The sequence below is a fragment of the Fusarium proliferatum genome (genome assembly GCF_900067095.1).
Source record: "Fusarium proliferatum ET1 genome assembly, contig: FPRO_scaffold004, whole genome shotgun sequence".
In the NCBI taxonomy this organism is placed as follows: Eukaryota; Fungi; Ascomycota; class Sordariomycetes; order Hypocreales; family Nectriaceae; genus Fusarium; species Fusarium proliferatum.
The window spans coordinates 2,069,243-2,083,393 of NW_022194793.1; the positions used below are offsets into that span (position 1 = coordinate 2,069,243).

General features: G+C 49.1%; 4 protein-coding genes across 4 annotated transcripts; 3 read left to right on the forward strand and 1 right to left on the reverse strand.

The window, feature by feature from the left end:
• Positions 1-320: 320 nt before the first annotated feature.
• On the forward strand, positions 321-2,420 carry FPRO_04844 (uncharacterized protein; the record flags this gene model as incomplete). The annotated part of the gene is made up of 1 exon (XM_031230399.1): positions 321-2,420. One exon carries the CDS (start codon positions 321-323, stop codon positions 2,418-2,420), a length of 2,100 nt encoding a protein of 699 aa, XP_031080539.1.
• A 1,412-nt stretch (positions 2,421-3,832) lies between these two features.
• Positions 3,833-6,106, reverse strand: FPRO_04845 (uncharacterized protein; the record flags this gene model as incomplete). The annotated part of the gene is made up of 4 exons (XM_031230400.1): positions 3,833-4,810; positions 4,905-5,611; positions 5,765-5,822; positions 5,951-6,106. The coding sequence occupies 4 exons, from the start codon at positions 6,104-6,106 to the stop codon at positions 3,833-3,835; spliced, it is 1,899 nt and encodes a 632-aa protein (XP_031080540.1).
• Positions 6,107-9,974: 3,868 nt separating this feature from the next.
• On the forward strand, positions 9,975-10,368 carry FPRO_04846 (putative RIC1 protein; the record flags this gene model as incomplete). The annotated part of the gene is made up of 3 exons (XM_031230401.1): positions 9,975-10,020; positions 10,078-10,119; positions 10,169-10,368. The coding sequence occupies 3 exons, from the start codon at positions 9,975-9,977 to the stop codon at positions 10,366-10,368; spliced, it is 288 nt and encodes a 95-aa protein (XP_031080541.1).
• A 1,971-nt stretch (positions 10,369-12,339) lies between these two features.
• FPRO_04847 (uncharacterized protein) lies at positions 12,340-13,854 on the forward strand (the record flags this gene model as incomplete). The annotated part of the gene is made up of 1 exon (XM_031230402.1): positions 12,340-13,854. One exon carries the CDS (start codon positions 12,340-12,342, stop codon positions 13,852-13,854), a length of 1,515 nt encoding a protein of 504 aa, XP_031080542.1.
• Between the last annotated feature and the right edge of the window lie 297 nt (positions 13,855-14,151).

Here is a 14,151-nt window from a genome sequence, read left to right on the forward strand (position 1 = left end):
CGCGGGTGCGTGGCACAGTTGACACTGGCAGCACCTGGCAGCTCATCTCTTTTCTCTAGTTGACCAGGACTTCTTCTTCCCACAGCAACTTAGGTGCCCTAGTTACCTAGTAGATACTATTTGTTGCCTGATGTTCGAGCCTGTCAGTGGCCTGCCGCCTTGCTACCTATTGTTTCTTGAATCATGTCCCACGAAGCACGACCAAGTATCTTTGTACTACGATGTTCTACTGCAGCTTCCTATCATCACACTGCCGCAAATCTGGCAACATCACTTGGTCCCTCTGAGATTTCATCTATTTCTTCTTCTTCACAATCCTTATGGCTTCCAACCCATCTCATCCAGAGGCGGGACCATCTACACCAAACAACGTCCCTCGTAATACCCTCAACATGCAGCCAGTTGCGAGCAACACGGCTCAGTCCAGTGTCGACTCTCAAGCTACTCCCCAGGGCCAAGGCGAAGACCAAGTCCAGTCCCCAGATGAGCTCCTCACACATCCAGAGCAGCATTTTGAACTCCTAACAGATGGAATGCGACGTCGCCTCGAGGAAGCAGTTGCTCGCGAATCCCGCACAAACGAAGAACTGGCCGCAATGGGCGTCGACCCTGAAGGTTGTGACGAACATGGGAACGAGCATATGGACACAACCATCGATCTGGGCCCTGATGTCGAAATCAAGGAGCCTGACAGCCAACTAAGCATCGCAAAGAGGGTCAAGTTCTCGAAAGCTTACTCTTATGGTCTATTTGAAGGGCATAATCCATATGAAATTGAGAATGAGGTAGATCATCTCACCCTGAGTCTCAAGCACACCAGCCTCGATCTTATCACGGCTCTCTGCTGCAACCTGGAGCTTGCCATTGAGATTGGTAAGCACCTCTCTCCCAGAGACATCGTGAGCCTGTACATCGCCAGTCCTGCATTTCGAAAAGCAACTACGGGACATATGCTCTCCTGCATTCGTATGTGGATTGGCACCAATGCGCCCGAGGCTGGGAAAGTCTTCCATTGGAAGCTCTATGGCACAACCCTCATCAAGGATCCAGCGGACCGCAATTCAAGTACTCCTGATGCTCGGTTCCTTGAAGGCCGCTGGGAAACCACGAAGACAAACCCCAGCCAGATTCGACTGATTCCTGGTTTCAAGTACCTTGAGTTGGTCATCGGCCGTGATCGATACTGTCGCGAGATCATCGCAATGATGGCTCGCATGGGGTTTCGCATGCCACGCACAATGCACAGCACCCTTCTCCGACTCTGGGTCTTACTTGAAATCCCTACTACGCGCCAGAGACAACTGTTCCTGAGGAGCAGAAAGTACTGGACCAGCATTCACCTCTACAACGCGCACTTCTTTATCGTCAAGCTTTCAATGGCCTTTACACACCCCTTTTTCAGCCCGATCAGTATCGACATGGTTAAGCTCATGATGGGCCAGAAAGGCTTATATCCCTTGTGGCAATGCCTCATGCGACAGAAATACAGAACTATGTCGGAATGCATGGAACTCAAGGCTCGCTATGACTTGCTTCTCCCTGTAACTGTTTGGGAGCTTATTCAGAGAGAAAGATACCCCTCCGCTTATGGCGTTCCTGTCCACGAGGTCGGTCTTGGTCACCTGGAAGGCTGGGGGAAAGGTGTCCTTCATCTCGGACGCCCTGATCAGATATTGCCGATCGAGGCAGCCTCCCGTGGACTCCATCTAGACGACCACATCACCCAAATGATGGTATGGGGCTATATTGACTTTGAGACGGGAGAAAACCTCGTCCCGACCGAAGATGAGATGTACATCTCAGATGAAGATGAGAAACTCAACAAAGCTGACAACACTCACCATTGGCAGCGCAAGCACGCTCTCAAGAAACGCTGGAATGAGCTAAGCACTGAACAGCAGCAGGAGATTAAGGACGATGATGCGGATGAACACCTCCGTGCTATGGCCTGGTCATCAGTTGACCACGAGGACCTAGACTGGGACAGGGAATCCGACGACGCTGACGACGAGAGCGACGGCGAATACGACATCAACGCCGAGATCAACCGTGGATATCGCATGCCTGCCGCACGGAATGAAAACTCATCACCTGGCGAGAGTATAAGCGACATACCAGCTGTTGGAGAGGCAATTCGCGTAGGGAATCGGGAAATTTCTGCTGACGAAGTCGCTGAGATGGTGGGAGGAATGGACGTCCCTGTTCAAAGAGAGGAGATCGAGGCCTGGAATACCACGCTCAGCGAACTCTTCATCAACTCAACCCCCGAAGTGAATGATGACGACTACGAAGTGGCCAGGACTTGGGACATCTGGTTTACCAATGGAAGCTCTGGCCAACCCCCTTTCACCACCACGCCCAATACAATGGGTTTCCAGAACCAGGTCACCGGTAACAATTTGAACAACAATGGGCAATAGGGCTATGGAAGAATAAAGGCACGAAACAATACGTACAGCTATGGCATAAGATCGCCCTGGTCAGACAGGAGGCGGCTAGCGAATCCTTCTACTACTCTTGATCAGTGGCCTAGTTGTGTTTCTGCGCCCACCAGTGGCTAGCCTCTAACGGAGGGAAAAGGGAGAAAATAAGAGACTATAAGTCAAAGTACTTCTTGAGCATCCTATATTAATCTAGTATGCAAGACATAATGTGAAAAGCAGGGAGAGTTGATGTCTAAGGAATTACCTATCGACCATGCGTGGGTAGTTGAATGAGAGGAAGAAATACAATATGTAGACGAAATAAATGACAACCTCCAACAGCCAGCTGGCCTAACCGATCTTGCATAGTCAAGTTCCCGAACCCTATTGTGTAGACAAAGTCATAGTCCCTAGTAGAACTGCAAGGAATCCATATAGTACCTATGTAGGGCTGGCGACATGCTCCCACATCGTCAGCTCCTATGCGCAGCAAGGATGCAGCTTTGGCCAGCCCATGGGACATAACATCCATTTTGACACCCCGACTCCTCCCTACCGTGGCTTAGGTTCCTATTAGCCACCCCATCCAGCTCCCCAGCTCCCCAGCTCCTGCGCGTCCAAAGCAAAATCAGATGAAGATAGAAAGATGCAGAGATTATCAAGACAACTGAGCAACATGAGAAAGAAAACGTCAGACTCATATGGGAGAGAATGAGGGACAGCGACAAAATCCAGAAGATGAGGGTAGATATGAGAGACAGGCAATAGAGAAAAACAGTCAGTTTGTCGGGTAATGAGCCGCCGACTTTGTGTGAACTGGGATAACTGAGTCAGACAAAGGCCAAGAAATATCCATACACACTCCCTTTCGCTATGCACCCAACCCCGTAACCGTTTTCCAGCAATACCACCACCAGCCCCTGAAGCCCTCGGAGACCAGAGACCAGATCGCCAAGAGATCTACAGATCTTCCTTTGCCCTCATAGCAGGAGAAAGAAGAGCCGCAACATGCCGTCTCCAGTCTCGTGAAACATAAAACAGACAGCGGCCCCAGTAAGCAAAGCCCGTACCATATGGACTCAACCGGCAACACCAGAGAAAGGAGGCCCTGGTCCCAGCAAAGTAAGCAAGTCACTTTTGTCTTCCTAACCTTTGAAATTTTGTAACACATCCCACCTTATAATCAATTATCCGTCACTCCGACCAGACCTTCCGAACCAATACACACACCGTTCCACCTTTCCTTTGATAGATCTGATAGCACAGGGTTTGCAGTCGCAAATGTTTTATGTTCGTCATCAAAGAAATTTCGCGAAAAAATAAAGCGGTACGCATCACCCGGGTCCATATACATGGGAGGGTTGACCCAGGGAACACACAGCGGATCGGCTGTAACAGTCTTTTACTGTTTAAGCAGGCGACTTGTTAGGAGGGGCAGAACCACCATTCTGGCGGCCATCTCCTCCACTGACTGAAAGCCCTCCAATGCCGCTGGAGAGGAAAGCAAAGGGGTCGTTCTCATTATTGCCACCGTTGTTAGCGTTATTGTTGTAAAAGTTGTTTGAAGGTCCACCAGATGCAGGCCCATTGGTGGCTGACTGGAACGCAGCCTCAGCAGCACGACTATCGAAAGGGCCAGCCGCATGGGAAGCAGGTCCAGATCCAAAACTGCCGTGAGTGTTCAGGGAGCTAGGATAGGCGGCAGCACCGCCTCCGAGACCCGAGGGAAGGTAGTGGCTGGGCGGACCTCCAAAGTGTTGTTGGTTATAACCACCACCAGAGCCGCCGAAGGAGCTACCAGCGCCGAATGGTCCGGGTCCTGGAGCACCTCCCATGGACCCTTGGTTCATACCATACTGAGAGGCATTGTCCATGGGAGACGGGTATCCAGAATCAGCAACAACAGCTGCGCCTGCGCGGCTGGCACCACATCGAAGACAGCAAACGTTCTTCGCGAAGTTGTGGTAGCCACAGACCTCGTTACCACACTTCCAGTCACCAGCACGGAAAGGCACCACACCGCTACCGCCCATACGACCACCGCCATGACCCATAGGCCCATGGTGGCCACCGTGGGGAGGAGGGGGCATCATAGCAGGGGGTCCGTAACCATATCCACCACCATAATTGTTATTGCCGCCGCTCATATCGTTCGAAGGGCCAGCACCGACAGCAGGGAACGAGCATCGGAAGCAAGCAGTTCGACGCTGGAAGTTGGAGAACCCGCAAGAAGGGCAGGTCCAGTCACCAGGCCTAGGGCGGTTCTTGCTAGGAGGGAAAGGAGTCAGTATGTCCTGAGCGCGGTCGAGGACACGGCTAGAGGAGGGCGAGACCTCAATGGCCTTCTCATTAAGGGCACGACCATTCATACAAAGGCTCTCAGCGGCCTATAACTGATTAGCATGACAGATAACACATATTGGCGACAATAAGATGGAAATGGCGCAAAATGAGACTTGGTGAGGAAACAATTAGACTTACCTCCTCATGAGAAGAGAATACGGCAAATCCGGTACCGGTGGGCTTATGCTGTTCAGGGGTTCGAAGAGTCCAGAATGCAATGGGTCGGCCACCGAACTGAGTGAACCAACTTTCGAGCTCTGACTGAGTGGTATCGTGTGGAAGTCCCGACATGTGAAGAACCTTGCTCCTCTCCGAGAGAAAAGCTCGAACATCGGCCCGGGCATCCATGGGCCGAGTCAAGACATCGGGATGCTCCTGGGGAGGCTGCGACTTACGAATCAACCCCCGGAGGACTCGGGCAAGAGTGACAGCCTCTTCCATTGCACGTCGTGGCGAGGCAGGGGCAAGAGCCTGGAGGTGAAATGGAAGGTTGTGCTTAATCGGAGCACTTGACTGAACAGGCTCAACTTCGAGAGCGGCGCAAATGTTGGAGAGCATCGAAGGTCCGAATGGCAGGGACTCGGGGTGGTGTTGCTGCCAGCGCTGGTACTCGGTACGGAGATCGAAAGTGCGTGAGTGCTGCAAGTAAGGAGGGAGAACCACAGCCTTGTCGCGGGCCTCGCGAGGCAGCTGAACACGGAGATCCCATGCGTCAAGAGTGACGAAGACGAAATCGAGGTTCTTAGAGGTTAAGTACTCGGTAGCGAATGTATCGAATCGGGTGATAGCGTCTCTAAAGGTACCAGCGTTTCGAACATGCTCCCAAGTCAAAGTTGTCAGGCTCGCTGCGAAAACAGTGGGTTAGCTAAAATAATTTTACCTCAACATGAAAGGCCAGCAATATTGGGTTTCGGCATTTGGGCAATCGTCTGAACGAAAGAGTGCAGCATGGAGTATGTGTAACGGAAAAGGTGAGCCATTAGCGTAAGAAAACTTACTACAGAGGGGCGTAATTGGAGTATTGACGGGTTTGACAAGGACGCTCTCATGAGTAATCTGGCAGTGACAAGGCTAGTCAGTAATCGGTGTGTTATACGGAGGCATTGGCTGCTTCTGGAGGAGAATTTGGAACACAGAAAATTTTGGGGGAGGGTTTTAGGCCGGGACAGGATGGTGTTTCTCACCTCCTCAAGTGAGTTTGCGTCGACCAGGATCCAACCAAGCTCAATTACTTCGGCCGAGTCTTTTGTCACATAAACGCCGTGCTCGTCGCAGGTAGTCGCAACATGGATGACAACATATCGATCGATGTTAAGCTGGGGAAGTTGTTGCGAGGCCATATTCGCGACGGAATCGCTAGGACGAGGGTCGGCTGCGAGTTTGGGAGGTGAGAAGAATCAGTATCTGATTTGCTGGCAGCGCGGACGAGGCGGCAGCGGCGAACTACGAGGAGATCTCGTGGGTTCCCTGAGATCGTCGTAGTGATAAACAATCGAAAGGCAAAGAAATATTATGTGCAACTAGCCCGTGGCCCGGCCAGCTCGCGATGAAAGAGGTAGAAAAGTATACGTGAGGTGGGTGAGCGGGAAGTTGACGGGAAGCGGAACGGATGTGGATGTGGCCAGTAGTTGAAATGCCAGCTTCCAGCCTTCAGGGGAGTTGGTGCCAAACACGAAATGGGCCTGAGGCGGGTGCTTTCTCTCCTAGGGGATCAGGCCCCGTAGGTAATGTAGTGGAGAATGTCAGCACACGCTACCAGGCTATTTAAAGAGCCGGCCATGAATGAAGGGCGATTGTTCAACTTCAAGGGCAGTATAAGTTAGGTAGCATATCGTTAGGTCATAAGAGATTAGCTGTGGAGGGTGGATTCTGTAATCAGTTGGCAGCTATCGCTCTTGGAGGCGTTAAAAAATACCTATTGCTATCGAAGCTCACACTTTCAACTAGGTTCTACCATCAACCTCCGTCGATGCTGGCCTTTCTTGAGCAATCAGGGAGCCACAGTCACCTGTAAGGGGAAACACAGCTTCAATACCTCCACTACCTTACCTACAGTACCTACTAAAGTAGGTAGCTATAGGTAGTACTTTCAAATAGCAGACTATAAACGGGAGCTACCTATCTCATAATGTCCAGATACAGATACTCTTCTGATCAAGACACCTTCATGGCTCAGAATGAGGTGTTCCGGTAAACCATATATTCTTACCTAAGCTATTGACCGTTGGAGTCAATTGACGAAGGCAAGGTTTGACGGACCAACATTCTGTAAACGTTCTTCTGGGTTAGGTAGTGTTCAAAGCGCTTGACATCGAAAAGCTAGGTACTCTCAGTATTTCTTTAGGTACATCACCAAACTTTTCTTATCAATAGGTACCTTACCTACCTAAATACTTAAATAAACATGTTCCGGCTCGTACCTCCTCACCGTGTGATAATGCAGTGTTAAGACCCTGACACAGCCGCTCTTGAGTTGGGATATGTTAGTAGTTTCGAACCCAGCTTGGAAATCTTCACTTTCCGATGCGTCCGAATCCTACCATCTCAAACTCGGCTTGATAATTCGAAACTTTGCCATTCCGCTCAAGTTCTCAACACATCAATATCGTCATGAATAAGGTAGGTTGGTAGGTAAGGTACCTTCGCCAAGACTACAAGTAACCCTACCGCCCATACTCCACGTTTTTGACAGTTCGTAATTCGTCCTCCCAATGGAACCCACTGATTTCTCGCAGCGACCGCGCGTAATTACCATTGCCAACCACATTTCACGATGCGTATACATGACTGAGGTGTCGAGGAAAAGGATTGGATCTGAATTTGCTGTGCTAGATCCGAGACGCATTGATAATAATACTCCAGCAAATCAATTCAATCCCGCTGAGATTTAGGTTCCATGTGAACAGTGACAGATTCGTAAGAGTAATCTAACGAACCTACCTACCTGTGAGAAATGGTCAACCGCAGACACTGTTGTGGCCAGTCGACTAACAGCAATCTCCGCTCAGGCAGGGCGAAAGCCAACAGTACAGTGCCAGCCTCATTATCGGACTGCTCCAGACCCCGATTCTGTTCTGCTGCCACCGATTTAACAAGACCAGACGCTATTCAAACGCCTAGGTATTAGTTCACACTCATCTAGCTTGCACTTTGTGGCATTTGAATATTTACCCAAACAGGTACTATAAGAACAGCAGAAATCCATCATCAGTCAGGCGGGATGGCCTAGGTAGTTAGCACATGGTAAAGTCCCACCCGTGCGCGGACACAGATTTACCGCCTAAGGTGAGGCGTCATCAACCTCGCTCCAACTACATCAGTCAGTCCACAATGATGCAGACCCCTCCCCCCTTCACCTCTTCTCTTTTCTGCTGCCACTTGACTTTGGATCTTCGTAATGCTGGGTTGATCGAAGCAAACCCGTTGAGTAGCCTAACTTGCGAGCGAATCATGTCTGCACATGACGTCTGCTGCGTTGTGTAGTAATATAATCCAAGGTCGATTGATAAGCCTCTTTTGCTGGGTAACCTTTGAGCAGCTTTAAGACGCACAGGACGGACAACATTGCTTATAAAGAGAGTAGGGGTTCACGATCTATGTTCTATATCCCGCGAGAGCTGATAGCCCAGATGTTCACCGAAACAGGCCGCAAGTCTTCGTAGTTCATATGTAGTCTGAGAAGGCTCCCAGACGCAAATGAATCCCATCCAACTTCTGAATGTAACGGAGTACTCAACTATCTAGAATTCTAGATAGAGTAGCGAGATTATCTGATGACCTTAACCAATATTATCCCAGCTATAAATAGAGCCGGAAACGTCCCCCATTAATATGTATTAACTCACTCTTGTCTTTCAAGACTACGGATACGGGGCTATAAGGTCAGTCAGTCATAATGTCATACCAGAGTATCACTATGCCAGACAAGGGGTGACTCTGATGAGTTTCGGCTGGTGGCCAACAAGGATTTTAATAACACCATTTACGGGTTCATCTCGGTATCAATACTTCAGGTTCACCTTTAGAAAGGGTACAACGTTCAGAGGCCAACAGCTACTGACGTGAAGGCAGAGGTGTCTGAATCAAACACTCTGAGAAAGGCTGCTCATTCTTCCCACCAAAAGAGAAGACACGATAATATTATATATATATATATATATTATTCTTCAGGCAAAGCATTTACTTCTTTACATTCCACTATGCCCTAGCATATAGTTGAGCCATGTTTTCTCATTCTTTGGTTTTTCTTCCCTTATCAATGTGAAGATGGCCAGGTGACAGAAGGGTACTTGATCACAGAGAGTCTGTCTCTACTCCTCGATCTTATTAGCCCGTGATGAGACTTGGTACCTAGGTAAGTTTTCAACTTCCACAATAGTCGATGAGTGATGAGCAGCTCGTCTGATATAAACGACCTGTCCCCTAGAGCTCAGCCTCCTCCTTCGTCTTGGGAACCGGACTTTCGCAGCTGCCACAAAAACTTTCTAACATGGGTCATCAATCACATGCCCGGACATCAATGCACCTTTTCGACGCAGCACTGGCTAGAGGGGATGGGTAAGTAAGAATGATTGTAACTCTACGTTCCACTGGAGTGCTGATCAAGAGAAGAACCGTTGTGATATGAGCAACATGATGCAGGTGATTGTGACATTCTGAACATTGTCGCGTTGGTGGTGGTCTACAGTAGCCTACCTTAGCCTCTTGTGCTGTTGGTAATTGGACAGAATTCGCTGGTGAATGGTCTAACAGGCCAGTGACAATAGGCTCTTCATGCCAAAGATCTTCTTACTCACTTCTGATAATAATGCCTGAAAATTACAAATTATAGTATGTTGTTCAGTATATCATTCTAAGGTTGGTCTCCTAGACTCAAATATTAAGATCAGGATTAATTCTTTTTCGTAAAAAACATCACTCTACAGTATGGGCTGTTCTTGGAGGCTTCACCACAAGATGATTTCTTGGGATTCACGGCAAATTTTATGCCGACGTGGCCTACGTCATAGCCTCCCTGGCGTTACAATCAAGAATAACGAAGGCCTCACGTTACTTGGAATCATTTACGTGGCGCACATTTTCGACGACTTCTGTGACGACCTTACTTGTTTCCTCTCAACTAACAGAACGCGAATTCACGGCTTCTTGAGTCATCGACAGAACTACCTCTTAAAACATTCCTCAACCTTGCGTCAACGAGTCGCAACCATGGGTGCTATCTCTGCCGTCTTCCTTATCCTCATTACAATCTTCTGTCAGTCGCAGACTCCTCCTGATCGTATAATGCAAAGTAAAACTAATGTGGTCACAGTCCCTCCCATCGGCGTCTGGGCCGTTGCAGGATGTGGCATGGGTATGCAACATATATCTATCTGGCTGCACTCGTATGCTAACTTTCTCAGATCTGTTCATTAACATCTGCTTGACTCTTCTTGGCTTCATTCCGGGTCATATTCACGCCTTCTACCTTGAGTACATCTACTACGATCGCCGAGAACAGGCGCGCGAGGGCCGTTTTGCGACAGGACCTGCGCCTGGCATTTACTCCGACAACGTGCAAACTGGTGGACAGGGCTATGGAACAATGGGGCGTGCAGCATAAAATGAGTAGACATTGGTGGCAATCGAATATCGTTATGGGCTGTATTCGAACTCAGGCGAGGTTGTTTGCATCACCTGGGTCGCATATTCGCCGACATCGGCTGCGATAAAGGTGGTGTACCAGTAAGGAGCTGATGCCTGCCTAACCTTTGGGTTATATACGGATCAATTGGTCTGGTGTGAGAACGGCGACGCAGTATCAACACCATATTAGTATGCTACTGTCGGAAGACACATGGTACATCTTAGATAGTGTTGAATTCAAGTTAGATTTCGATATTAGTCCATACTGGTAAGGGAAGGGTTTGAAAATCCAATTATAGACAGAGGATACCATAACGCCCGTATGTATAGTCCGTATTGTTGAATATCCCTGCATGTAAAATCGAACATTGGGAGCGTACTGGGAACTAATAAATGCACAAAATTTGCTACGTAATGACTTGGAGGTGTGAGTTGTCCGCCTTGGCCATCCCAGCATGTGCATTGATATGTGCCTATTATCCATACCAAAACTACAAGTGTACCACAATGATTACATATGTCGTGCCAACGTAATTGACAGGAATAGTTTCAAATACACCACACGCCGACACACGATCCTAGGGGTGAATCCTAGTTCTTAGGTGTATCATATGTTTGTTTCAATAAACCCAGCTTTCGACAGGCTGGACATTTGTGAGCAATGAATCTTCTTATGGAGGTGGTTCAGGGTAAGTACCTAGGTACCTAGAGATATGTTACCGAGAGCTTTATTGTAGATGCAAGCCAATGAAAGACAATGCGGGGACGTCGCCCGAGACGAGCTTGATCCCTTCACTGAGTGCCTAATTATCGACAGCCACGACACTCATGCATAAGGGCCAAATTTGGGTTGTCCTGATTGGCTTCACTACGTAGACTACTTCCTATCAGCCTCAAGAATTAACATCAATGGACCCAGAGGGAAAAGCAACGAAACGCATGTGAGAGAAAATATCCCCTATTTCTTTCCTTTATTTTCTAAGACACCCTTTGCTCTTGCAGCTTGCTGTCTCAGATCCAGCGTTATGAAGTTAGGTAGGTAGCTTCAAGTTAGAGGCCTGCCTGACTGTACAGCCAGCATTCTCTTCAACATTAGAGGTACCGACTAGACCGGCTCTCTCAACCTGACTTATTGCCTCTCCCTGCAATCTCATCATCTATCAGCTCTCATCCCACATCTCCACCAAGAACAAACAAAACCCCTCGCTTTACAACTACGCCGTATCTGTAGCCGGAGAGTGCCATACTGTTCTTTTTGCTACTGTCTGTTGCATCTCCTGCATCCATCGACCCACTGCACCACGTCTTGCATCAACGGCTTGACCGTCCCGTTAGCCAAGACAGACCGAGACAAGACAAAATCAATAATAAACCAGACTCCATGGTTTTACGTTTTGTTGCCTTGCCGGCGCCCATCACTCGCTATTCATTGTTCTAGCTGCCCAATCCACACATCCTCTGGGTCGATGCGCCAAATTGTTCGGAGCACATCGTTCCCATTAGGTACCTTGCTACACGCTACTTGCCTAGGAGCTAGGCTACCTAGGCCAAAGGTACTAAGTTTTCTACACTTGCTTCTTTACCGCTGCCTATGCAGCTAATCCCCGGAACACCTTGCATAGGTATCCTAGACCGACTGTTGACCACGACAATCATCATCCCAACAGCTTCCCCATTTCAGCGTTCGCTTGCCACCCTCAAGTGTACACGTCTGTACAGATACTAGCTACAAGCCCATATGCAAAGCTCTAGTATACTACCCTAACTCTGCCGCTTCGGAGCATCTAATGCCCGCCCCAATTGGTGTACACCTGGGGTGACATTTGCGTTTGACCCGAATCAACACATCGCTCTATCGCCTCCAACTCCCATACCTGTACAGAAAACAAGCATACCACACACCACATTCATACTATATATATACAGAGTCAGGTTCCAATTCACCATCATGCGATCCCCTACCCCAGAGGAGCTCCTCCAGCCGCCCCAAATCCATCAACACAAACCATCTCGACACCACGCCTCTACGTCAACCTCATCAACACCGGCCCTCAGCAAACAACGTCCACACTCTCTTCAATTCTCCTTCCCACCCCTGTTCCAGACGAACGCCTCATCGACGAGCCTGGTGCCCTCAACTGCAGAGGGAAAACCCATTCCTGTTGACAATTCAACTGCTGAGCATCGAACGTCGGCTCTTCGAGAGTTGAATACCAATTTCCCCACTCGCCATCGATACGCACAGTCTACTGGTGCTCAGAGCAGTACCTATTCGCAGCCTGTGATCGTGCGAAGTTACTACGCCCCTGTACCAGCACAGCCTGCGGACAGAGGAGTCATTGTTGTCAACGGTCGAGGGCACCGCTCAGCACTTTCAGAGAGTAGCGGTCCTTCAGCTTTCGTACGACGAGTGCTGCCTTTCGGTACAGGTCCTGCCTCGGTCCGAAATGGAATTATGGGTACAATGGCGAGAAATCGAACAAAGAAACGCATCGAGGATGAACCAGAGGAGCCAAAACTTCCATCTGTCGAAGCCTTCCGCTTCAAAAGCTTTATGGCCAATTTAGAAGACCAGAGTGGCGGTACTGATATAAACGCTGATCTGGACCGTATCGCAGAGATCTGTGCTAAATCACGATACTCACTTAGCAACCAGTATGAAGTTCATTATGCTCCCCATGGCTCAGGCTCGTCTTTTATGGCTCCAGCTATCGAGAGCCAGGAGGCTCAGGGACCCACCCTTCAAGCTGTGTCATCCGACGATGAGAGGAACATCAAACAATCTAGAAAACGACCCATGGGCGTGAGGAGGAACAGCAGAGCCATGGGAACACTGGAGACCATAATGTCATCGAGTAGATCATCGGATGAGGATAAATCGAAGAAGAAGTCCGCTGCAGAGATTGCTGAGGACGTTCGCGGCAGAGCCACACAAAAAGGGTCCAGCAAACACGGATCATCGGTCTCGTCTGAAGAAGGAGCCAGCGAGAACATGTTCATGGAAGAGGAGGATGTAAGACAGCGGTCACCTCGCCAAAAACGGTCTGGTTCACTGGCCCTTATTGATGGCAATCGGTTGAGCATGCACCTCCATGACTTGGATTCGAGTCGACCCACGGCTGCTGGTCTTGTCAGTGAGCCTGCCTTACCTCAAACATCAAGCAGCCAACTCGAAATCCGAACAGCACCTGAGATAACAAACAAAGAGCATCCTCCTGGTTTACCAAAGAAGGGTCTCGCAGCCACAGAAGGACTTGACCAGCCGGTTGTCCATGGCTCTATATCTGCAATCGAGACATCTAACCAAAGGAGCAATTTGATGTCCACTCTTAGTGGTTGGATGACCTGGCGGTCGTCTGATACTTTGCCATCGACCAAGGGCCGTGCAGAGGTTAGTCTACGTGAGCTTCTGAAGACTCGAGATATCAAAGGAAAAGGTGTCGAGGCGGCGGCGGATCAGTAAAGAAGAAGACGAAGCTCAAACAAGAGGAACACAGCACTCTTGCTCAAAGACATACCCGCATACTTAAAAAGGGCAGTTGGGTTGGGTAATCACCCATGATTCAACGCCCAGCAACGATGTAACGAATTACTCACGATTTTACGAAGCCAATAATGATATGATTAGGGATGGGACAGATGCAGAGAAGTCAAAAGTATGAGATCCTTTGGTTTTATCGGATCGAGCTGCCTATTGAAACTCCAAAAAGGGTCGGCATTAGCAGCAAGTAACATTTGTGTGATAGGACTTCCTCAACGA